The 26,285-nt window shown below is 42.0% G+C and overlaps 1 protein-coding gene across 1 annotated transcript in view; it reads left to right on the top strand.

The window, feature by feature from the left end:
- The window catches only part of SERGEF (secretion regulating guanine nucleotide exchange factor), a 254,308-nt gene that overhangs the window by 64,613 nt on the left and 163,410 nt on the right, over positions 1 to 26,285 (top strand). The window contains exon 9 of the mRNA XM_004369688.2: positions 6,161 to 6,327. Within this exon, the coding sequence (XP_004369745.1) occupies positions 6,161 to 6,327 (167 nt within the window). The remainder of the gene's footprint in view (positions 1 to 6,160; positions 6,328 to 26,285) is intronic.

Below are 26,285 nucleotides of genomic sequence, written 5' to 3'. Positions count from 1 at the left end.
AGCTCTGCACATTCTTACTATTTTTTTCCTTCCTTATAACTCCAACACTAGTTTAGGCCCTGATGCATCTTGTTGTTTTAGTGGCTGTCGAGTTGGCTTCGACTCATGGCAACCTCTGTATAACAGAACAAAACATTGCCTTATCCTGTGCCATCTTCATGATTGTTGATATGATACATCTTTGGCTTGTGTTATTGTGATGGTTTCCTTCCTTCCACTTGCATTTACTAGCTCTGTGATTTTGGGTAAGTGCCTTGTTCCCAGTCTGTAAAATGGGGACGGTGATAGTACCTATTGTTGTTGGGAGTTTGGGAGCGATAAACAGATTATTATCTAGGGAATGCTTAGAATAGCCTGACACACAGTAGGTACTACAGAAGTGTTAGCTATTAATATTATTACTTTCTCTACAGAAGTGTTAGCTATTAATATTATTATAACTCCCCCCCCCCCAATCCTTTGCCAAATCCCAAAACGTTCCTTTATCAGGCCCCACCCCTGCTTAAAACTCTCCTTGTGGTCTATTTTGTAGTAGTCTCTAAAGTGAGCATGCAAGGTGAACTGCCAGGATATGGGAAGAAAACCTGTGACAGCTGTTGTAGGTTTTTATCTCATTCTTTTAAAATTTCTATTTTGAGTATGTTTTGTACTGTATATTATGGAGTGAAATTACATAGATATAAATGTGTATAAAACAAGTGCATACCTTAATAAATAAACAAATGTATACATATATTGGTGGTATGTTAAAAAATATTTTACTGATAGGGTAGTGCAAGCAAAAAGATTTGGGGACTCCTGGTCTGAAAGCTGAATCCACACCCCAAGCCTGGCATTTCCTTGTGACTGGCCCCAACCTGGCAGTCCTGACTCGTCTCCTCGTCTCCTTCCCATGTGACTCTCACTCACTCCCCACCTGCCCCAGCTTGTGCCTTTTGATTTCCGTCATTGCTCATTCCTTCTCCCTAGATTACCCTCCCTCACTCTCCTATTTTCTTTTCTTATCCAGAAGTTCACCTTAAATGCCACTGGTTCCAACAAGCCTGTCAGGACAATTCTAGCTTGAAATGCTTCCTCCAAACTTCTTCAGTGATCTTTGTCACTACTACTTATTTGGCCCCTGTCATTTTCTACTCTGCATTGGGACCTTTTGCCAGGTATAATTCTTGACTCCCTAGATATTCTATGGTAATTCTCACATGGACGTGCCTTTAAATTATATTTTACTTGCTGAGTTTATTTTGAGCTGTTTTGTCATTTCTCCCATTTATCATTCATCTGGAGACGCTTACCTATACTTTTTGGATGACATTAATATATCTATTTTTTTTACACAATAATATATAATTCTTTAAAGAAAAGATTCATTTGTTAAATTTGTGGTCTGAAGCTGCTTGGATTTGACAGCATTCTTCAGCTTGTGGCAGACTTTTATCTATGGTGCGTTAACGAACATTGTTTTGGTATATGGATTCATTATTTTCTTTTATTCCAGGTGACCTAAAATTATGACCCATGTGGTTATTGCCTTTATTTCAGTACTTATAGTCCTCAGTTCTGCACGGCCTCCTGGAGAGGATTCCAGTGCAGAAAACTGGATTGGTACACAGAGCATATCCATTTAATCTGATTTTTCCCCTCCTCAAACATTGTAAGAATGGCTGTTTCATCAGCCAGGTTTCTTCAGTTTGTGACAGCAGCAGTCATTGGAGATAGCATTGGACTCGAGTCAGAAGATGCAGGTTTAACTCTTGATTCCACCACTTGCTGGTTGTTTGAACTTGACTAAGTCATTGATCTCTAAAGTCATGTGACCTCATCTGTAAAATAAGTTTAATAATCTAGACTTCACTGACTTATTATGAGGACTGAGATAGTGCCTATGAAAGTGCCTGGCACATAAGAGATAGTCAATAAATGTCTGTTTAAAAGAAAAGTTAAAAACAAAGATCTCCTCTGTCCTTTGTGAGCCTTATGATGTAGAGTATACTTGGGGAGAGACAGGCAGATTCAGAGAGTGCACCTACCTGACCGACCAAACTTAGGCTGGAGAGAAAGCCGGACATTGAGTTGGCCTGGTTTCTGGTCTTGTCTATAATAGAACGTCTATGGACTCCGCAGGGAGTATGAGGATTAATTAGTTAATCTTTGTAAAGTGCTTTGAAGGTGAAAAGTGCTGTGTAAGTGGAATGATTGAATTGTTATTGGAGATGTAATAATGGTGGCACCATATTCTGGCAGTCTTGCCTGTCCTGGACATCAATAGTCAATAGCAGAGAAAGTTCTAAGATGCTTTATTTGATGTGAAAGAAAGATTTATTGTGGAATTTGTGATAGCATAATTCTTTGTGTAGTCTTACAATAGCAGCTTGCCGGTTCTTCCCAGCAGAGGAATGCTAGGGTCGTTTAAGAAGTAACAGTTTTCTGGCTTCTTGGGAATCTCCCGCTAAGGCAGTCTGGTTGTACATCCTAACAAGCCCAGGTAGAGGGACAGTTTGCCAGTTTTGGATACTTTGTGGGTCCTGGACACATACGCTTTTCTTGGTCTAATGCTGCATAAGTGAACCATGGTTATCCATGACATGGACCAGTGTCACTAACCAATGCAGAGTGGTACCATGGGCTAGTAGAAAGAGATGTGGCTTAGCCGTGTGACCCTGGTCAGGTCACTCTTCTAAGCCTTCATTTTCTCACCTGTTAAATGGGAACAGTAGTCTCTGCACTATTCACTGCACATGTTGATATTCAAATGAAATAATGCATGGGACAGTACCTCTAAACTATACACTACTCAATGTTAGGGATGAGGGCCTCAGTCTCTCCTGCCTCTGCCATTCTCATTGTGTATAATTTGACATGTACCTACACCTCATATCCGCAACACAATAGGGGAATCCTCGGCAACAGGAATTGTACTTTATCATAGGCAGCTTGGTAGCGTGGGCATAGGCGTCAGGGGCCCACAGTGTTGGTCCCACTGATGCCACCAACCAGCATGTAATTGTGGGAAATTCCCAGCCTCCTTCTGGCCCTCAGTATTTGAAATGTGGACTAGGTGATACCAGAAGTCTTCGCTCTACCTCTAGCAGCTCAGTAATTTATATTAACAGTGGTTTAGCAAAAGTACCTTTAGAAGATACTTGATAGATTTCTGCTGATTTGATTTTATCTTGCAGATACAGTTTTCCATTTATTGGGCACTCCCAGTGTGCCAGATAAATACTATGCTATTTCTAGGGACATAAAGATGAGTGAGATGTGGACTCTGCCTTCCAGAAGCTCAGATCACAATATTTGGCATACTAGTTGATGAGTACAGTGATAGAGGTGACTCACAGGAGGGTGGGTTTCCCTTTCTGAGAAGAGCTGGGGAGTCAAGAAAGATTTCACAGAACTGGTGGTACTTGAGCTGAACCTTTAAGCCATAGTTTACCAGGTAAATAAGGTAAGGAAAGAGCATCCATGGCCAAAAGGAACAGCATATGGAAAGGCATGAAGTAGTACATCTGAATGGACCCACTCCGAGTTATCAAAATATACCAGGCACCTCCTGGACTGCACCTTGTTTCCTCTTTGAGGAAGCCCAGGAGTCAGAATCCTGTGAATTGTTTGGTATCTGCGTTGGTGTCCACAAGCAGGTCGATCCCCAAAACTGCAATATTCTGATATTTCTCCCGTGAGTCTGTGGTTGTTTATTAGCTTGCACTGTAAACCATATGTTGAACATGAGGCCAGATGAAGCTTTGATGCTAAACACAGTGTGTAGTAGATTTGTCTAGAATTTAATATGCATCACTTGGTGTTTTGTCTCTTAAGCAAAGTTTTTCTTTGTTAAAATAAACATGTATAAAGAATTTATGCAGCGCACATGGTTATGCATATTTATTGCAGAGAATCTGTTAATAATCTATGCCTCATTGGATTTTGCATTTCTGTTGAAATAACAAATGTGACACTTGGTACAACTGAATGAGTGTGGTGAAATTTTCTCTTATCTGGGAGAAGAGAGGCCATTTCTCTTTTTCCAGACTTCATTTTCTTCCATCATCTTTATCATTGGCGAGCTCCCATGTGTTGCATCTGGGTGACTGAATGCTTTTCTGGCTCCAAATATTTTGTCTTTTTTTCTTCCTCTTTCACTCCCTTTCCTCTAGCACACATAGACACTTGCCTTGGGACTGTTAGAATTGCTCCTTTGGGTAGACTCTGGAAGGTCCGCTTATGTTACATGGAGGGGAAAACACATGAAACCGGCATTTAATTGTGCTAAGAGCAAGGCCCTAAAAGATTGTGGCATGGGGCAAGTCAAGAGTCTGAGGAACTTCAGAGTGGCTAAAGACGTCCCTGGATTAGGTGGGAGAGAGGAGAGCCTGAGAAGAAGCATTGAGGCAGAGCACAAGGATGGAGGGAAACGAGAGGAAGGCCATAAAACATAGTTGAAGTTTTATTTAGTCATATCCGTAACGAGTGCCACTGAATTAATTCTGACTCATGGCGTCCCCATGTGTGAGAGTAGAACTGTGCTCCATAGGATTTTGCTCCTTTCTTGTTTGTGCATTAGGCGAAAGTTTACAGAGCAAATTAGATTCCCATTCCATAGTTTGTACATAAAGTGTTTCATGGCCTTGGCTTTATTCCTCAAATGTGTCAGCACTCTTCTCATTTCCACCCTGGGCTTCTTGTTTCCTTTCATCTTCTTGTCTTTGCTTTTGGGCAGACATTGCCCTTTTGATCTCGTATAATTGATTGTTGTAAGGAGCACTTCCTCTTGGGTGTTATTGTTTACCTTATGGGCTTGTTTGTTGTTTGGCTGGAAGGTGGTCTCTGGGAATGGCTTCAGTTCCAGGTCAGAAGGGTGTCTTAAGGCTGTAGTCCCAGGGTTCCTCCAGTCTCTGTCAGACCATTAAGCTGTTCTTTTTTGTGTATTTGATTTTTTGTTCTACATTTTTCTCGAGCTCTGTCTGGGACCCTCTGTTGTGATCCCAGTCAGAGCTGCTGGTAGTGGTGGTTGGGCACCATCTAGTTATTCTGGTCTCGGGGTTGTGGAGGCTGTGGTTCAAGTGGTCCATTAGTCCTTTGGACTTATTGCTCCCTTGAGTCTTTGCTTTTTTTCACTCTCCTTTGCTCTGGACAGGAAGAGACCAATAGTTGTATCTTAGATGGCCACTCCCAAGGTTTCAAGACCCTGGATGCTACTCACCAAAGTAGGATGTCGAACATTGTCTGTGTGAACTATGTTGTGCCAGTTGACGTAGAAGTCCCGAGCCTATGGTCCCTTGTCTTCAAGCTGAGGAACTTCATCCCGCAGGTGTTTTGTTATGTCTAAGAGTTTCCCTGACTCTGCCACTTGTGTGCTCTGTTGTCTACATCAACATAAGAGGAGTACCTGCAGTCATGTACTTAGACATATCCACCACCAAACCTGCATCTGCTGTTGGGTGTGCTCCCTTACATAGAGTTTCCAGTGGCTGGTTTTTCAGAAGTAGACTGCCAGGCCTTTCTTCTGAGGTGTCTCAGTGTGGACTTGAACCTCCAGCCTTTCGATTAGCAGCCAAGCACATTAACTGTTTGCACTACCTAGGGACTCCAGTCATAGCCATATCTATATAAAATGCAAGAGTACAGGCTTTAGAATCAGACAGCTCCGTGATACTGGTACTCACCACTTGTTTGATCTTGGTCAAGTTAATTTAACCTCTCTGGACCTCAGTTCCCACATCTGTAAAAATGTGAATACTTGTATTTTCTTTATAGGAGAAGGATAGGAAGGCTTCTGGTACATAGTTAAAAAAAAAAAACAAAAAACAAACCCACTTCTATCAAGTCGACTCTGACTCATAACGACTCCATAGGGTTTCCAAGACTAAATCTTTACAGAAGCAGACTGCCACATCTTTCGCCTGCAGAGCAGCTGGTGGGTTCGAACTGCCGACCTTTTGGTTAGCAGCTGAGCACTTTAACCACTCCACCACCGGGGCTTCTTATGGTATGTAGTGAAAAAAAAACCAAACCTGTTGCCATTGAGTCGATTCTGACTCATAGCAACCCGATAGTAGTTGGTGCTAAAATAAATGTTCGCACTTTCTCTTGTAATTCATTGCCTACACATAAGAGCACAGTTGTGGAATGTAGTCTTAATTCAAGTAATGTTTGTTTTTAGAAACTGGCAAGGTGTTTACCTGGGGCCGAGCAGACTACGGTCAACTAGGGAGGAAGCTGGAGGCTCAGGAAGGCTGGAAACAAGAGGAACAGGATTCATCCCTCCCCTGCTTGACACCACAGAACAGCGTGCCTTCGTCTCTGCTTTGCTTAACAGGAGCAACTGAGGTAGGAAGTGACTGCTCTTGGATGTATCTCTTTTCTTTGTTTTTCAGTGAACCATTTGTTGTAGACCTACTGTGTACCAGGCATTATGATAGGTTCCATGTAGGAATCTGAAGGGGTCCTTGCCCTCAAGTTGCTCTTGGTTGAATATGGTAGATAAGGCCAGTTACCCAGATAAGTATATTACAAGGCAGACTGTGTGATAATGCCTTTAGAGAGGTTCAGAGTGCTCTGGGTTCACTTTGAAGAAAGAAATGAATTCAGGGTATAGGGATTGGGTTAGGCTTCAGGGAGAACATGGCTTTGAGCTGTGCGTTGGAGGATGGGCCAGACTTGAGTAAGCAATTGTGAGAGAGAAGAGGACTTTAGGTGGATGCAGCGCTGGAACAGTTGTGGGGGTAAGAAAGTGTTTGGGGGTCCACTGGTGGTTCACTTTGGCTGGAGCATGGTTTGTCTTTGGGGGAGAATATAAGATAATATCAGAAAGATGTGTTGGAACATGATCAAGGAGGCCTTTAATACTGAGCTAAATATTTTGTACTTCTGTTTATATTTCCCAGTGTGGAAAACTTTATAGTTCAGTTGCTTATTCAAGCCATTTGGTTCCCTGAAATGTCTTGAATTTCTACATTTAAGGCAGGAGTCTTAATTTATGCAGGGTATGTGTTTTTGTTACTGAATTTTGCTTTACTGCTGTCCTTAAAAAAAAAAAACAAAAGACAAGGTTTTTGAGAAGAACAAGGATGGCCACGCAGGAAATGTGCCTCTGAACTTAAGTTGGCTTAATGAAGGAATTCAGTCTTTATTCAGAGTCTGTCACAAAAATTAATAAGCTAGAGAGACTTCTGTAATTAGCATCAGACTAATTACAACCCTCTCCAGACCTAGAGGGCTTCCCTTCCCCAGGAGCCTGCCTGGCCTCCTCCTCCTGGATATGTAGGACGGTTCTCAATTTTTGTTTCACATTCTAGTCCTGGTCCTCCTGGGCCCTTCCTTAGTGCTGGGTTGAGTCTGTCTGTCTGTCTCTCTCTCTTTTTCTTTAATTGAAAATGTACTAAACAGTACCACAAAGACAGTTTACCATGATGATAATAATGAAACCATCCATAATTTTACCGCCCTAACACAGCTACATTCTTTTTTGCATATACACACATACATACTTCTACAAAGTTGTAGTGATAGCATTTATGATGTTTTGTATTCACTCCCATTTATTTTGTCATAAATGCTTTGCCTTGTATCCTCTTGGTATTTAAAATGATCATTTTAAATGGCTGTATAACATTACATGATTCGAAGATTCTGGAATTTTCTAAACCAGTCTTTGAATGTGGGACATTTAGAATATTTCTTTTTTTTTTTTTTTATCATGGTGAACCCAGCAGTGAACACTTTGTTGAACTATTTCCTTAAGATACAGTCTTGGGGATAAAATTACAGGGGCAAAGGCAATGAACATCTTTATGCTATTTCTATATATATATATATATCTTGTTATACATCTATAGATTCTCTTTGAAAGAAGTTGACTACCACCAACAGTGAATGAGGGATTGTAGTATTTAAACTAGTATTGTCTGCTTAGTGAATTAAGGTGCTGGGAGCCTGGTACAAAGTACTTTAGACTCGTCTTTCCCAGGACGTTTAAGACTTTGTGGTTGGATAGCATAGTGGAGGAGACATGGAGTCTTCATAGATATTTCCTAGTCTCTGGTTTTATTGGCAAGATAGTAGGTATTACTATGCTACCACATATGGTCATTTGTGAGGACTACATGCAAAGTTCTTGGCATGCAGTAGGCACTTGGTAACTATTGGTTCTTTTCTCTTCTTCCTCTTTGAAGCCTTCTAATGTCCCATTGTGGCTACAGTGTGTAGCACTGTGACAGACATGACCAGTACACACATATAGCCCAAGAGCCTGACAATGAGGTGATGGTTATTTAGCTTCTTAGCAGGGCGATGTGAGGAGGAGTTGGCATGAGCCCTGAGTCCCTTGGTAGCTTCATTTCAGTGCTCCCCTCCCTCTCTGCTCCAGTCACTGGGGGAGTGTATACTCTCTGGTTTCACTGCAGGTTCAGACTCCAGGCTGTTTCCTTTTGGTAAATTGGGTTGGGGAATTATCTCAGCTGTTGTTGCCCAGGTCTGGCCTATCTGTCAGGCATCTATATGCTTGAGGCTAAGATAGAGCCAGGCCAGTGGGTAGCTGTAAGCTGCTAGCAGTGAATTTACCTTGAAAAAGACAAGAGCCGTACCAAACTAGGTGCTGCCCAAGTCAGGGGCTTGGCCAGGGGAGTTGCAGGGTCACCTGGGGAGGCAGGAACAGCCTTGGTCTAACGTGGTGATTCTTGATCTTCAAGGAACTGAGTGTGGCCCATAAGTTGATTAAGTTTTCCATGTCCAAGGAATAAGCAGGTTTGGAGGAGTGAGCTCTCTGGGCTGAGACCTCACATAGGGTGTCTGGACAGAAGGGTCCAGAGGGACAGCCACCTGGGAAGGAGAAGCACAGGTAGACAGCTATACTGTGGTATAACCATTTCTTCCTGTGAACAAAAAATAAACACAAAGTTACTTAATGCTTACTATGGGCCAGGCGGTGTGCTAAATGCTTTACACTTACTATTTCATCTTAACAAGAAACCTGTTCACAGGTGTTGTAATCACTGCTTTACAAATAAGGAGACCAAGGCTCAGGATGGTTAACTCACTGGCCCCAAATCACATAGTAGATAAACAGTGGGACTGGGACTTGAAGTACTTGAAGAAGCTCACATCTCTCTGTATACATGGAGTAAAAGTAAGGGTTATCGTTTTGCATGTGTCCCCTTCCCTGGATGTAAGTCTTCTGGAAGTCTGGGATCAGGGTCTCAATTCTTTCCTTCTGAGCCATGTCTCATCTCTAGTTTGTTATTTGAGATTTTAGACCTGAGAGGCCTTCCTTTAATGTTTCTACAGTGGTAAAAACTGTGTGTTTCGTGTACTATCAACTTTGCCTTAGATACTGGGCCTGCAGCCACTGCTGGAAAATTCCAGGGATAGCACAGTGATTGGGGTTAATCATTTCATGTGTGAACAGTCTGGTTTATTTGCTGCTTGACAGCAACATAGACCACAGCAGTTTTTTGCTTTTTAAGCCTCAAGTGGGACTGGTACCTGCACATTTCCTGTGGGACATTGACTTTAAACTCTGCCCAAAGGTGGAAACCTGCATACCATGGTTGGGCAGAAGTGCTTGTGCTCACATAGTGGGGACATTTGGAGCTCCCCAAGATTCTGAAGCAGCTGGAGTTGGGCACCTGGTGTGTTACTGGAACAATTCAGAGACCTTGACTGAAGGTAAACAGCTTTAGAGGGGATGAGAACTACATTGACAGTTAGAAGACCTGGGTTCTAGCTTTGGTTCTGCCCTAAGTGAATTTGACCCTTTCCCTCCCAGGCCCTTGGTTTCTCTATATGTAGGTTAGGGATGTTAGACCAGATGATTCCTAATGTTTTTTTTTTTGATAGATCTAAGAGTCCCTTCCATCTCGGGTTCTTATTTCGTGGAAATGATCACTACTTGAATTTGTAATGAATAGCCTGATTCCTGCCTCTTGAGTCCCTCCTCATTTTCATAGCTGGGGTCTATGTGGTCTCTGTGCAGGGGTCACTTAACTCCTAGCTGCTAGCTCAACTTTGGCAGACCTGGAAATGTTAACTAATCCAGAAGCTCCAGGGTTGATGCCTTGCCCTGCCTCTGTTCTTTGGGTTCTAGGCATTGGCCTTGTTCCTTTTTCCCAAGCCCTCCTGTTCTAGTTTAGGTCACTGGAACTCAGTGTGGTGCCCCTGCTCCCTGTTCATCTCCTCATTTTTCCAGGACCAGGGCCCTACCTGTTCCTCCTAGGACTTGCAGTTTGACTTTGACTCCCATCTCTGAGGCTGGGCCTTTATTGCCTGAGGCAGACCTTGGTGACACTGCCTTCCTGGTTCCATGCCTGCCACCCTCTCCGCTGGCTCTGTATGTGCAGTGTCCCAGCTTTTCTGCTCTCTTGAATCTTTCTGACGTTTACCTCCTTCTTGACTTTGGGCTCTTGCCCATCCCATGTTCAACTCAGTAAACACTGGTTGACAACTGCCTTGTGCCAGTGTGGGTCAACCATTGGTGTTGAGTGGGAGGTAGATGCAAGGATAAAGCATACATGATCTTTGCCCTCAAAGAACTTCCAAGTATGTAAATAAATCCTTACTGTACAGAGTGAAAGTGCTGTTAGAGGTATGTACAAAAGGCTAAGGGAGCAGTAAAGATGAAACAATTAAATCTGAAGACACTAACAAAAAAGAAATGTTGTTTGAACTGGGTTCTGAAAAATGAGTAGGAGTTTAGCAAAGGTGGAAGGACATTCCAGGCCACAGGAACAACATGGTAAGCCTAGATCTGCTTTTATTTCCTGATGCAACCAGGATGCCTACCAATTCCAGTGGTAAAGTTTAGTTTTGCAATCCAGCTGCCTGTCTAGCCTGCCCCATCACTGACGTCCATCCTTCTGAGAGGAGTTCTGTCTGAAGGAAAAGAAGTTTCATAGACGTTAGCTTATTTGATCCCAATGTGATGTTATGAAATAGGCCAGAATAGGAATGATTATCCTCATTTTTATAACTGAGGCCCAGAGAAGCTAGTTAGGAATTAGGAGATGGTCCAAGACAAACAGCCTCATTCCCAGGGTTTCTGAGGACCTGCTCTGGGCTCAGTCTGCAATCATGGTCCTGAGTCATGTTCCTGGTTTAAATTCTGCCCACATTTGGTTGAGGAACATCAGATTCCAGTAAGGGAGCTCAGTGTACATGTGCATGTGCATAGATACACACAGCCATTGGGACAGGAGTTGGCAACATGGAAATAAACAAGAGCTGAACCAGAGATTGGGTAATTGTCAAGCTCAGATGCTATCAGCCCTCATTTTACTGCAGGACTAAAACTGTTTTGTGGAGGATCAACCTGTGCACAGGGTCTAAGTGAAATCTGTCAGAATGAGTGGGAAAGAAGCTATTTTTAGTTTGCAGAGTCACTCACTCCGCTATGTTAGCTGAGGTTTGAGCCAGTCCCCTACGCTTTCCACAGTGTTATTCTGAAGGAGAAATACCACTTGAATGCTGTGTAAAACCCGTTAATGAACCTGGAAGTTTCCAGGGCATCTTTGTCCTGCAACTCCCTCAGAAGGCTGCCTTTCCTGAATGACCTTCCTCCTTTCCTATATTTAATGCAATTCTAATTTTAAGTTTGTGTCAAGACTGTGGGACTTCGGTGCCCTAAATAACACAGAAATCTACCACCAGCAATCAGCTGAGTCCGGAGGGCTCTGACGGAGTTGAACACAACCTGAAAAAGCGTTCCTAAACAGCTCTCTGGTAAGTAGCCTGCAGCATCGTTGCCATTCCTAGAGGAGCAGGAGGTATCTGAGACTATGGGGCCCATGCAGCCCAGACCTTCCAGGTATAGCAGAGGGCAGTGTTTTCAGAATGGGGCAGCAGGTGATCAAAATGGGGTAGCAACGCTCACCCAAAGATGATTCTGCTGGAGATTAGAAAATCTAGCACATCTGTGCTTTAGCTGCTGACATAGCAGGAGAAGAAATAACATAAAACAAACCTCAAAGCAGTGGACTGGATTTGTCTGAGTGAATACTCAGAAGAAGGAAAGAGCTCCCAGACAGGGCTGTCATGTTTCAGAGAGCTGGTAAAGGATATGATACACCAAGCACTTGTTTTTGTTGTTGTTGTTAGTTGCCATTGAGTCGATTCTGATTATTGCTGCCTGCTATTTTCTTGTTGATTTATGTTCATCATCTCTCTCTTCTCACTAAAATATAAGATCCAAGAGAGAGTATGGGCCTTGACTGGCTTGTTCAAAGCTGGGTTCCCAGTGTCTAGAATTGTGTTCACCACCTCATAGGTGCTCAGTGGATGCTTACCAACTGACTGAATGAAAAATGAAGGAAAGAAATGGTTTAGGGGGACTGTGCCCCTCTTCGCCTCTTCTTTCTCTCCCTGCAATTTGCGCTTCTCAATCCCAGGCCACTTCAGGAGTAGACATTTCCACGTTTTCAGGCACATGGTCATCAAATGTCCTGCAGAGCAGGAGAACAGACAGGTGCTGACCCTGTAATGTGCTCAGAACAACCTTGGAGTTTCTTACAAAGGCTGCTATTGATGATAAGGCTTATATGCCTTTTACACTTTACAGTTTACCTGAATACTTTCACTCACATTCACCTTCAGTTTTCCTTCTTTAATTGAACAGATGCTTATGTATGCCTGTCTGTCCGAGCACTGCATGAGGCAGAAGGGGAAAACAGAGGAGAGTGGACAGTTGCTATTTTAGGAACTTATAAGCTAGTGTCAGGGCTAGGTTCACTGCAGGACAAGGCAGAATGTAACAAAGGCTGTAAGAGAGTCCGACAATGAAAATATGTTGATCCTGTCCCTCCCCATGTCCTCGGGGATCTTTCCTGTCTTGCATATTCTGTCACTATGGTTCTCTTGGATTCTGCAGGGTTGGGATGAGGGGGGGCGGTGGTTGGGTGGGAGGTAGTGGCTGGAAAGGCTTCCTGGATTGGAAGCCTTGACATTAAATTAGTTCTCAAGGGAGAGAATATAAAGTAACAGGGGAATCTTGGCAGAATCTTGCATTCAGGAGGAAAGCAGAGGAAGCACAGCCAGCCAGAGACTGAGAATTGACAAGAGAAGAAGAAAGATAGCAAGGAAATGCAGTGCCACCAAAGCTAAGGGAATTTCAACAGGATCCAATACTATAGTGAGGCCAGGGAGGCTGGGGACTGAGTAAAGATCCCTGAATTTGGTGATGAGGAAGTTGTGGTAATACTTCTGAGAGCAACTTCGGTGGAAAGGTGGAAGCAAAAACAGAGGCCCAGGGAATGAATGGATGGTGAGAAATACAGGCTGCAGGTGTGAACTACCCTGGCAGGAGATTCGGTGGTCAAAGGAGGCTGACAGTAAGCTCAGTAACTTGAAGGGAGAGCTTGGTTCGAGTTAGTTTTGTAAGCATGGGGAAACCTGAGTGTATCAGAAGGTTGAAAGAAAGGATTAGAGAGAGAGAGCTTAAGAGTAAAGATGCAAGAGGGAGGGGCATAGCTGGAGCAAGGCCCCCCGAGGGGATGATAGGATTGGGATCACAGGTTAGTTCTGACAAGAAGGAAGGACACTTTTTCTTTCAACACAGGAGTAAAGAAAAAGGGATATTTGAAGACAGAAATTTGAGATGGAAAAGAGACAAGCTTTCATTGAACTGCATATAAACCTTTGTCATCACATTGTATCTCAGTTTTATTTATTCATTTAACAAATATTTACAATTAGAGGTGCCAGGAATACAGAAATCAAAGACAGAGTTGCAATCCAGTCATTATTATATCCATTTCCAAATCAAACTTTGAGCTCTCTGAGGGCAGGCACTGTCTTATTTATCTTTGTATAATTAGGGCTAAGCTTGTCACAAAGCAAATGATCAGTAGAAGTGTTCTGAAAACACAGTACAGGGGAAGTCAGCACCACTGGACTAAACCAAAAGCTAATAAGTTTCCTGAACACAACCAAACACTTCGAGGGACAGTGTAGCAGGAGCAGGGGTCTGGGGACCATGGTTTCAGGGGACATCTAGGTCAATTGGCATAACAAAGTTTATTAAGAAAATGTTCTGCATCCCACTTTGGTGAGTGGTGTCTAGGGTCTTAAAACCTAGTGAGCGACCATCTAAGATGCATCAGTTGGTCCCAGCCCACCTGGAACAAAGAACAATGAAAAGCACCAAAGACACAAGGAAAATATTAGCCCAAAAGACAAAAGGGGCCACATAAACCAGAGAGTCCATCAGCCTGAGACCAGAAGAACTAGATGGTGCCCGTCTGCCACCACTGATTGCCCAGACAGGGAACACGACAGAGAGTCCCTCATGGCACAGGAGAAAAGTGGGGTGCAGAACTCAAATTCTAGTAAAAAGACCAGACTTAATGGTCTGGCTGAGACTGGAGGAACCCCAGAAGACACGGCCCCTGGACTCTGTGTTAACCCAGATCTAAAACTGTTTCTGAAGCCGACTCTTCAGACAAAGAATAGATTGGACTATAAGACATAAAATGATACTCATGAAGAGTGTGCATCTTAGTTCAAGTAGATACACAAGACTAAATGGGCAGTTCCTGTCTGGAGGCAAGATGAGAAGGAAGAAAGGGATAGGAGCTGGTTGAATGGACATGGGAAATCCAGGGTGGAAAGGAGGAATATGTGTTCACATTATAGGGATAGCAACTAGGGTCACATAACAATGTGTGTATAAATGTTTGTATGAGAAACTAACTTGAGCTGTAAACTCTCACCTAAAGCACAAATTTAAAAAAAAAAAAGTGTGCTGAAAAAGCTCCTGTTGGCTGGCTTAAATTTTCCTGGTTATATTGAAAGCCACATTGTCTGCTGGAGTGATGAGGTTAGTGTGAGGAGGCCACCAGGGAGGGACTGTTTGCTTTCCTTTGTAATGGACCCATCCTGCCCCATCTTGTGACAGCCTGGAAGTAGAAGAAGACAGACACCATTATTGGCTCTCGTCCCTGCATGGTGGGTAGGGCAGATGTTGCTGCCTTATTCTAGGGGTGAGGAAACTGAAGTTCAGAAAGAAAGCTGTTGGTAGCCCAGGGTCACATAGTACATGGCAGAGCTGGGACTTGAACCTGGCTCTCAGACCCCTCATTTTTCTCATTGCTTGTCCTGTACACCAACGGCTTCCTTTCTGGAAAATTCTGACCAGGATGTGACCCTGGGATCTGGCTTTCATGGTAATGGGCCTAGTGGAGACCTGGTGGGTCCCTCCAGACTCAAAATCTGGGTCAGCGTCTTTTGAGGAAAAGCAGTAAGGAAATAAATAGCCTCTGTGAGAATTGAGATGGTGAAATTCATTAAGATTGTGGTAAACCATAGTGCTGGCTGAAACTGGAGGTCTGATGATAGAATGGACAGACTTTGATGTGGGGTGAGACTTGGGATGGAATTTCTGCTCTGTTAGCTATAAATCATTTGACTTTGGGTCATCTGAAATATCCCCAAGCCTTAGTTTTCTCACTTATAAAGTGGGGGTAATAATCATCTTCTTTATTTGCCCACAGGGTTATTAGAAGATGTAAATAAGATATGTAAGGATTTTTATATAAAGTGTTACATAAAAGGCATATTATTGGGTTCATAGCATATGAGCCACTCTATGCTTTAGATACAGGTTTTGTTTTAAGTATGGGTCAGAGATGCTCTTCTCTGTTATTCACTTGAGCTCTTTGGAGCTGCATAAACCATCCTGGATATAGTGGTAGGCACTTCTTAGAATCAGTGAAAATAGTGGAGCCCAGATGCATGATAATTCATGGCTAGTCTCCATGCAGTGCCAGAGAGCATGAATTCCTGTTGAGGTAGCCATCAGCATCAACAACAAGGATGTTTCTGGCTTGCTTTCTCTCAGCAGCAGAGGAAATTCATCAGCACTGATTTAAAGTCCCAGTGACCTCATGTGTCACCACCATGTTCTACAGCAGTATGACTGCGCCAGGCCTCGCCCAGGGTCATCCTAGAGCTGACCAGCTGTCTTTTGTTGCATTTGACCTTGAAAATGAGGCTGTCCCATGGTGAAAGTAAATCATGTAGAGGTTTAGAATGAAAATAGAAGGCAATGAGGGTTTAAAGGAGTCTGCAGTGGTCTAAGGGGAAAAATGCTAGGTCTGGGAAGGCTGAGTTAGCTGCACATGAAGTGGTTGGCCAGGGGACTAAAATGACCTTCATTTCCACCACTGTTACTCTAGCTTAGGCTCCCAGTATCTGTTGTCTAATTATAGTGACAGCTCCTTAGCTGGTAACCCTGTCTCTAGTTTGACCTCACCCAATCTGACCCCTACCCAAATGCCAAAGGGATCTTTCTAAAATTTAAATCTGATAGTGCTATGCCCTTACTTTTTAATGGCTTTACATCCAGGATGAAGTCCAAAATCCCTGGCTTGGCATAAGAGGATCTTCGTCCGGCCCCTGTCAAAATCTCCAGGCTCACCTTCTGCTGGTCTCTCCCTTGTATCTTAACAGTTTATCCGTACTGAACTAATGAAGGCATCAAATTTTTTGATATTTCTGAGTCTTTACTTGTGCTGGTCAGTTTGCATGAAATATTCTTCTTTTGCTCGTGGCTCCCTGGACAACTACTACCCATTCTCCACTGATGACAAGGACAACATCTTATATTCATCTTGGTATTCCTGTCACCCGCCTGACAAATATGACTGTTCTTCTCTATTGAGTTTTTCTCTGCTTAAAGTCATTACCCACCTTCCTTGGCCCTGTTGACCTGCTGTTCCTGAAGTCTTTTTCCACTCTCCCCCACCCTTCTCATTCCTGAGCCATCTTGAGATTCCAGGGATGGAATTTGTTGGGTTACTGGAGGCCTGGCTCCTTGGCTGTGATAAACCCTGGCCTCACTCGTGCCTTTCCTAAACACTGTCTCCCTCCCACACTGGCCTTATTTGGACAGCTGTACTTCTCTGCCAGTTCCACTTGCACAAGAATCCTGCTCTGAGCAGAGCCTGGATTTTGCCAGTGTTATTGCCTGGGGATTGGACTCTGTGCATGGATTCTCAGTCACTGTTTGGCACCTTGTTCTCAATGGCTGATTCCCCAGTATAATGCTATCTGCTTGATTCTGAGGGTTACTGCTGCTCTGAGTATTGCTGTTTGGAGGCCTTCCAGTCAATGAGATCTCTTTGATGTTGGCACTGGCCTGAATCACACCTTTGTCAGTCCCCTTTGGGTACTTTATATTGTTTGGCTGCCATAGAAGCCAACTCTGTAGCCACCCTGAAGACTGTTCTCATTGTTTCCAGCTTCTTTTTTTGACTGTAATGTCCTAAGCCACTGAGGTTGTAGTCTAGTTGTTACCCCTTGAGGTGGATAAAGAGAAAATTACTCTTGTTGCTTCCAAGAAAACAAAACCAGGCAATTACCTTGGGATGCAGCCATCAGAACCCAAAGACCCGCAGGCTAGTTGGTAGAGCAACCACTGAATTATGACTAAAAGGAAGAGGTCAGTCCTTGCATAGTTATGTAATTCCCTTCAGTGACACAGTGGTTCTTTCTGTGGGAACACTGTCAGTGGTGTTGGCAACCTCCTACATCCATAGATTGCTGTTTGGAAGAGAGCTCTTTTTACTGGGATGCCTGATATCACCCAAAATTGGGGAGACTTGGTCTGGGTAGCAGAAATGGAAGGAAACAGAGATATCTTTGCAAAAAGAGCAGCTGCTACAACAATCAATTGTGAAGCCTCTGGATTTTCAGAGAGGCCAGAAGTATAAGGAGAAAGCAAAGCAAGAGGCAGAATGGAGCATGCTCACAGCCACTTCGTAGCTCCCATGGGAACCTTCCCATGTACCACTGCAGGAGAACCAGCTGGTTAGGAAGGCTGCTCATAGCTGCTGAACAAAATGTATGTGGTGTTGTAGCCAGAACTCCCAGGATTGGGTGAGCAAAGTTCCTTACTCCAGAAAGGTAATTTAGTCATTCTTGAATGTCTTCTCCATGCTTTTACTTCCTTGTGGTCTCTTCTGGGTAATATTTTTTATTAATAACCTGGAAAACGCACATCATTTGAGGATAGGGTCTTGTGATGGTTAATTTTATGTGTCAACTTGACTAGGCTGTGATGCCTAGTTGTTTGGTCAAACACTAGTCTAGATGTTTCTGTGAAGGCATTTTGTTGATGTGATTAACATTTACCATCAGTTGACTCTATATAAAGGAGATTACCCTTGATAATGTAAGTGGGCCTCATCCAATCAGTTGAAGGCCTTAAGAGCAAAACTGAGGTTTCTGGGAGGAGAAGGATTCTGCCTCAAGACTTTAATATAGATCCTGCTGGAGTTTCCCACCCTCCATCTGGCACCTGACCTAGGGTTTTCGGACTCAAGACTGTCAGAGTTTCCAACTGTGATGGTTGGGATTGTGTGTCAGCTTGGCTGGGCCATGATTCTCAGTGTTTATATGTGATCACTTCCATGATTGAATATGCTGTGAGTAGCCAATCAGATGAAAGGGAGTTTCCTTGGGGGTGTAGCCTGCATCTGAATATAAGCAGACGTTCCGGCTTTTTGCTCACTCTGAATCCTGCAGCTGCCTCCTGTCGTCTCACCTCCGGTTCTTGGGACTTGAGCTGTCAGCTTGCATGTGGAACTTGTGATTCATCAATCTTCACAGCTTGTGAGCGGGGGCCTGCTCTCTGAGCTGCTGATCGTGAGTTCACCAGCCCCTGCAGCTATGTGAATCAGGAGAAACCTTGCGGTCTTGCCTGCTGATCTTGGAATTCGTCAGCCTTCACAGCCTGTGAGCAGGAGCCCTGCTCTCCAGTCTGCCAATCTTGGGCTCGCCAGCCTCTGCGGCTCTGTCAGTTGGGAGAGGCCTCTACCCTGATCCATGGACTTGTAATGTTCTAGCCTCCACAGTCATGTGAGCTATTTCCTTGATATAAATCTCTCTCTGTATATATTTATATGCTTTACTGGTTTTGCTTCTCTAGAGAACCCAGCCTAAAACACCAGCCTATTGCTTGACCTATGGATTTCGGACTTGTCAGCCCGCACAAACATGTAAGCCATTTCCTTATAATAAATCTCTCTCTCTCTCTCTCTCTATATATATATATATACACACACATGTGTATATATATGTATGTATGTCTGTATGTATACATAAGTATCTATAGACACACACATATACCCCTCCTGTTGGTTCTGTTTCTCTGGAGAATCCTGACTAACACAGGTCCATATGAAGGAGTGACACACAGGGGAAGGACTTGGAAGAATCAGGAGACTTTGTACTGTGGATCGATCCTTGGACAAGCTACTTTACTTCTTTGAGCCTCAGACTGTACATCTGTCAAATGGTTATAATAATACTTTTTAGGTCTACCTTTCTAAGTTGTCAGAATGATGTTGTGAAAGTGAAAGCATCTTACAAACTATGAAACAATAAACAAATGTAAGTTTTATTAGTAAATTTATTTGTCATATTGAACTTTCTATGGGTTTTCAGGAAACTTTAATTTCTTGTAGCACTTTGAAAATCCTTATCAGTTGTCATAGAGCTGGAGTTTAATATGAATCATTTCCACGATTCTTGTCTTCCTCTCGAATCATCAGTACTTATCCAGTAACCAAGGTGCATTTGTTACATAAGGAGCTGTGGACTTGGAATGTGACAACAAGGAGGACACAGAGTCCTAAAACCTTCTAAATAGAATATGACTGATGGTATAAATCACATATAGGTAAGTGCTGAGGACTTGTAAGCAGAGAGATACAGAGGCAGTGTCAGGGAAAAAAGTTGTTTGTTAGGTCTCTTTCGAGTCTTTGGGAGAGCTTCTTAGAGGAGATGAAATTTGAAGGCTAGGGGAGACTAGAAGGCTAGAGTTTGGTGAGTGATAAGATCACGTCTCTTTAGGCTCCTGGAGGGCCAAGCAAAAAGAGTCTGGTTCCTTTCGAGGTGATAAACATGGGGATGGTATTGGTAGGTTTGAGTTTGAGTGCTGAGCTTTGGCAGTTAAGAAAGAACTGGTTGGGAAGAAAAGGAATTTTTTAAATAAATAACAATGATAGCTATTATTTATTGAACATTGACTGTGTACCACATTTTGGGCTAAGTACTTCATAAACATCACTTTTAACTTACTACATCCCTATGAAGTAGTACACTATTGCATCCCCATTTTATAGAGGTGGAAACCAAGACTTGAGGAAGTATCTTATCTAAGGACATAACTAGACAATTGCAGAGCTAACATAGTGTCAGTGTTATGGACTAGAGGACATACAGGTAACTAAATGGTGGTTTTCCAGATTGGAGGACACTGTAAAACGGTATTTAACCTACCTCCTGGAAGTCCACATGGTGTCAGAAGAGGTAAGGTCTGTGACAGCTCATTCTTCCCTCCGTGGTGCCTGGGGGCAGACTAGGGAAGGTGAGCAGAGCTCCCTAAGAGGCTTTCCTTTCCTAGAAACTGGGACAGTAAAGAGTGCCTTTGAAGAGTTGAGAAAAGATATTTTAATTCCTCATGGTTCTTTCTTGGGCTTCTGTCCTGTTTCCATTCAAAGTGGCATCAAGGATGAGTTTAGGAGTACCCCAACCCTAGCCCCTTACCTGTAAATCCAAATTGTACCACATTACAAGGTAAATCTTTTCTGGACCACTCCAATTGGAATTTTAAGTATAAGCTCCTTGCGAATAGGTACCTTGTCCTGACTGTTGCTGTATCTTCAGTGCATAGCACAGTGCCTATCAGAAAGTAAGTGATTGGGATGCTATTGAATTGAGGGGAAACCTTCTCTCATTTAAAGTTTGAATCATCTATTGGTATTTGATTGTGTGGTAAAAAAAAAAACAAAAACCAAACCCATTGCTGTTGAGTTGATTCTGACTCCTAGTGACCCTATAGGACAGAGTAGAACTGCTCCATAAGGTTTCCAAGGCTGTAATCTTTACAGAAGCAGATTGCCACATCTTCCTCCCACAGAGCAGCTGGTAGGTTTGAACCACTGACTTTTCGGTTAGCAGCTTTCGGTTAGCAGTTGAGCAGTTAACCACTGCCCCACCAGGGCTCCTTGATTGTGTTAACATATGATTATTTCATGTGTGGTGATCTTCCAGAGGCGAGTATATGGTGCTACAGAGTAGGCACTGTATCTTACAATTTTTAAATCTTCTACCCTTTTGGGCAGGGGGTGAGAGGCTAGGTCGCACAGCAGGCACTTGAAGAAGCCTTGGATGCTTGAGCTCCACCCACTCTGATACAGGCGTGTAGATGTCTGCCATGGGACAGTGTGTTGGTTGTTAACAGCATTGCGATATATTCGTGCTGGAAGGAGAGGGAAGAAACAAAATGCTGACTCCTCCAGTTGTCTCAGCATGAGAGTCGTAGAAATACAAGTTTCTTTCCCAGTCTGCATTACTCCAGTCCTCAGATACCTATTTAAGGGTAAGAGCACAGAGGCACGCAAGTGGTGCATTTCACTTTGCACCCCTCAAGGTGGAATTTCTGCTGCTGCATGGGGACTTGTGGGAGCAGATCTGTGGTTACTGCTGTGCAATACATTAGTCATTCTGCTCCCCTGGCATGTTTTGCCAAGCTGCATAATTTCCCTGTTCCTTTCTACACTCACCAACTCTGTGATGATGATACATGTGGTGGCCACGGCCTCCGTGACCAGGGTTTGTGGTATACTGGAAAGAGCAATGTAGTAGCTGATAACGACAACAGCTAACATTCACCAAGTCCTGGCAGGGTGCCAGGTTCTTCACTAAGCACTTTTTGGTCATCATCTCATTTAATCCTCATGACAACCCAGCAGAGTTGGGATTACTATTCCTCAGTTTGCAGATAAGAAGAGTGCGGCTTGGGGGAGGTCACTTGTCCAAGATCACAAGTGATGGAGTTGCAATTAAAACCCAGATCCTACTGTAAAGTCTATGCTATTAAATATCAGAGTTCCATTCTGAACTTTAACGTTAACTCTCTGTGGGACCTGGGGCAAGAGACTTTGCTTCCCTGGGCCTCAGTTTCCTAACCTGTGCAATGAGAAGCAGTTCCAAGGGTTCTTCCAAAGTTCTAACTCCAGTACCATCTAGTTAGTTACCCACCCTGGAGGCTGATTTCTTTTTAGCTGTGAAGGTTTTTTTGTTTTGTTTTGTTCTAAGTTGGCGGGATAGCTACTATGTATCAGTTCCACAGCAACAACATTAATATCAGGCAATTGAGAGACTACATAGTGTAAGATAATACAGATCAGTGCTGTCCGGTAGAACTTTCTACAATGATGGAAATGGTCTGTATCTGTCCAGTACAGTAGTCGCTAACTACATGTGGCTACTGAGCACTTGACATATGACTAGTGTGATTGAAGAACTGAATTTTTTTTCCCTATAAATGTTAGAGGCATTTATTCAAAGCTCATTTCTAATTTACAAAGAGAGACAAGTTGATTACATTTCAGATGCTACCAAATTCCAAACAACAATGAGTATTGGAAAGGCTGAAAGAACAGAGATGAGTGCAAGTTTCAAGAAGCAAATGAGATGAAATTTAGTAGAGATAAATATAAGATAATGCACCTGAGGAAAAGTCATAATCAGCAGTAATTTTTTTTTTTTGTACCTTAATGTTTTCTTTTTTTTTAATTGTACTTCAGATGAAGGCTTACAGAACAAGTAGTTTCTCATGAAACAGTAGTACACATATTGTTTTATGACATTGGTTAACAACCCCACAACATGTCAACCCTCTAACTTCTCCACCTTTTTTTTTGGTGAAAATACACATAGCCAAAGATAAACCATTTCAAAAGTTTCTACATGCACAGTGAAGAACTGAATTTTTAATTTTACTTAAAATAGTAACATATGGCTAGTGGCTACTATTGTATAATGCAGGTATAGATGGTATTATAATATAAAACCAAAAAGAGTATAGATCCTTCCATTCCCATCTCATCTTTTCTTTGTTTCTTCTGTGTCAACCAAGGCTTCTGATTTCCATGTTGATTTTTTTCAGAGTTGTAATACCTGATCTATTAAATACATTTGTGTTATACTTTCAGCTTTCAGCACACTCAAATATAAATTAACCTCATTTTCTGTATGAGGCATACAGAAGATGTGGATAGTGCTATGTGCACTTCTCAGATGAGGAAACTGAGGCACAAGGAGCCTACATATACTACTGGGAGCTGAGTAAATACTTATTGCATAAACAAGTGACTGTCTAAAACCATTTTTGGAGCAGTAGAACTAGGATTGGAAACATAGGTCTTTTTGATTCCTAGCCAGAGTTTCCTCATTTTCCTACCACTGATGTGTCAAGCCTAGAATAGTGACTATGTTCATCAGATAATTCCTTTAATGTTAGGTGGGGGCTTTTTCTGTTCATTTTGTAACTTTCTGTGCTATTTGATTTTTTCTCTATATATAGGTATCACTTTAATTATAACAATAAATACATTTGAATTTATGAGATGCTATGTAGTTGGATGATGGTGCTGTTCCCATTTTGTAGATGTGAAAACTAATATGCAAGTCAACGACAGAGAAAGACAGGTTTTTCATGTGGGATCTGTAGTCAGAAGAGGATTGAATCTCTGCTCTCACTTTCACTTCTGGTAATGGTGAAGTAGCTCCTATTAAACCAACTCTTCCATAGAAATAATATAAGCGCAGACAAAATGTGAAAACAACTGGAGAGTTGATGTGACCAGAAACAGGCAGAAATTAAGAGGGGGATCTACACTTGGAAGAAGGAATTGACATTGGATGATTTCCCCATTTTTATGACTTTTTGCCTGAGGATAGACCTTAGTTGGTGATAAAAATCCTCTGTCTTACTGAGCATAAGAACCAGAAGATAAAGTTTAGCATGCTCACAGCACCTAGTAAGTGAGAGGGAGGAGGTCTTGGAAAGGAGAAAACCAGAGAGGGGATGACCCCAAATCTGTGGATAACCCTGCCCACATCTTTAGCTGACGCTTGAATTGTGAATGTCTGGGGCAGGTACAGAGCAGCCCAGCTAAGACTAAAACAACTGAACAGATAGATATATCAGCTGCTGGCCACTGGAACTAGTGCCGTAAAGCAAAAAAAAGCAATAAAAGGCTTAAAAATCAGAAAGGAAGAAGTAAATCTGTTTCTATTCACAGATGCCATGACTGTTGATATAGAAGATCTTAGGGAATATACAAAATAACTTTCTTATTAGAACTAAGAAGAGAATTTAGCAGAGTACAAAGTCAGCATTCAAAATTCCATTGTATTTTTGATGTAGTAGCAGCAAAGAATTGAAAAAATTTTTAAAAATCAATTTCTTTTGCAGTAACACCAAAAAGCATAAGATATTTAGGTATATACTTAACAAAAATGTACAAGGCCTGTGCATCAAAACTAGGAAACACAGCCAGGAGAAGCTAAAGAAGACCTAAATAAATGGAGACATACACCATGTTCATGGGTTGGAAGACTCAATGTTCTTAAATTGTCAGGTCTCAAATTGATTTGTAGATTTAAAGCAATCCCAGTCAAAATCCCAATTGTTAATTCGGGAGCCCTGATGGTGTAGTGGTTAAGAGCTATGGTTGCTAACCTAAAGGTCAGCAGTTCAAATCCACCAGCTGCTCCCTGGAAACCCTATGGGCTGGTTCTACTCTGTCCTGTAGGGTCACTATGAGTCAGAATTGACTGGACGGCAATGAGTTTGGTTTTTTAAAATCAAAATCCCAACAGGCTTTTTTTTTTTTTGGTAGAAATTGACAAGTGATTCTAACATTTGTGTGGAAGCATAAAGGACCTCGAATATTCAAAGCAACCTTGAAAAAGAATATAAAGTTGGAAGATTCACACTACCTGACTTCAAGATTTGGTATAAAACTACAGTGTGGTAGTGGCATAAGGACAGTCAAATAGATCAATGAAACAGAAGAGAGAGCCTAGAAATAGACTCACACTTCTATGATCATTTAATTTTCAACAGAATCACCAGAGTAGTTCAATAAATGGCACTGGAACGACTGGGTACCCATATGAAAAACATTAACCTTACACCACATGCAAAATTTAATTTGAATTGGATCATAGACCTAAACATAAAAGCTCAAAGTAAAAGTAAAGCTTCTAGAATTAAAATAGGAAAATATCTTCATAACTTCAGGTTAGGCAAAGGTTTCTTAGACAGGATACAGAAAGCAATAACCGTAAAAGAAAAAAAAAAAGATAAATTAGACTTCCTGAAATTAAAGAACTTCCTCCAAAAAACACTGTTAAGAAAATGAATAGGCAAGCCACAGACTGGGAAAAAATATTTGCAAAGTATGTATCTGACATATTATTTCCAGCATATGTAAAGAACCCATACAACTCAATTACAAAAAACAACTACTCCCCTCAAAAGAAAGAAATGACAAAATAATTTGAACAGACACTGCATGAAGGAAGATATATGAATGACCAATAAATCATGAAAAAGTGTTCAGAGTTATTTCTGCAGTAAGATACCATTATGCATACAACAGATTGGTTAAAATAAAGACTGTCAGCACCCAATGTTGGCAAGGATGTGGAACAACTGAAACTCTCATACATTGTTGGTAGGAGTATAAAATGGTACAATCACTTTTGAAAAAGGTCTGGCATTTTCTTATAAAACTAAACATACACCTTTGCTATGACAGCAATTTCCTTCCTCAGTATTTACCTACGAGAAATGAAAGTATATATCTACAAAAACATGTATACAAGAATGTTTATAGAGTCTTTATTCATAATGGCCCCATTGTGGAAATAGCTCAAGTATCCATCAATAGGAGAATGGATAAATAACAGTAGTATATTCATGCACTAGAATAATAGCAATAAAAAGGAATGAACTGATGATGCATAAAATAAAATGAATGAAATCCTCAACACCTTATACTGAGTAAAAGAAGCCTTACACAAGAGTATATACTGTATGATTCCATTTATATGGAATTCTAACAGACAAAACTAATCTTCGGTGAAAAAAAAAAATCACCCTAACTAATCTATGATGAAAAAATTCATGTGGTTGCCTCTCTGTTAGAGATTTCCTAGGTAGAGCCAGGGCGGAACTTTCTGGGTTGATGTATTTTGATACCTTCTAAATCTTGATATGGATTTGGGTAACAGGTATACCAATTTGTCAAAACTCATTGAAGGGTATGTGAAGTGCATTGATATCTGCAACTTACTTTGAAAAGTATAAAAAGAGATGGGTTACAGAAGAGCTTGTACCAGTACTACTCAAGCTATTTCAGAGCATAGAAGACGAAGCAACACTTCCAAATTCATTCTATGAAGCCACCATAACGCTGATACCAAAACCAGGCAAAGAC

Source organism: Trichechus manatus, unplaced genomic scaffold (genome assembly GCF_000243295.1).
Source record: "Trichechus manatus latirostris isolate Lorelei unplaced genomic scaffold, TriManLat1.0 scaffold00006, whole genome shotgun sequence".
Classification (NCBI taxonomy): domain Eukaryota; kingdom Metazoa; phylum Chordata; class Mammalia; order Sirenia; family Trichechidae; genus Trichechus; species Trichechus manatus.
The sequence above is the reverse complement of the archived record's forward strand: the minus strand, read 5'-3'. Positions and strand labels throughout refer to the sequence as shown.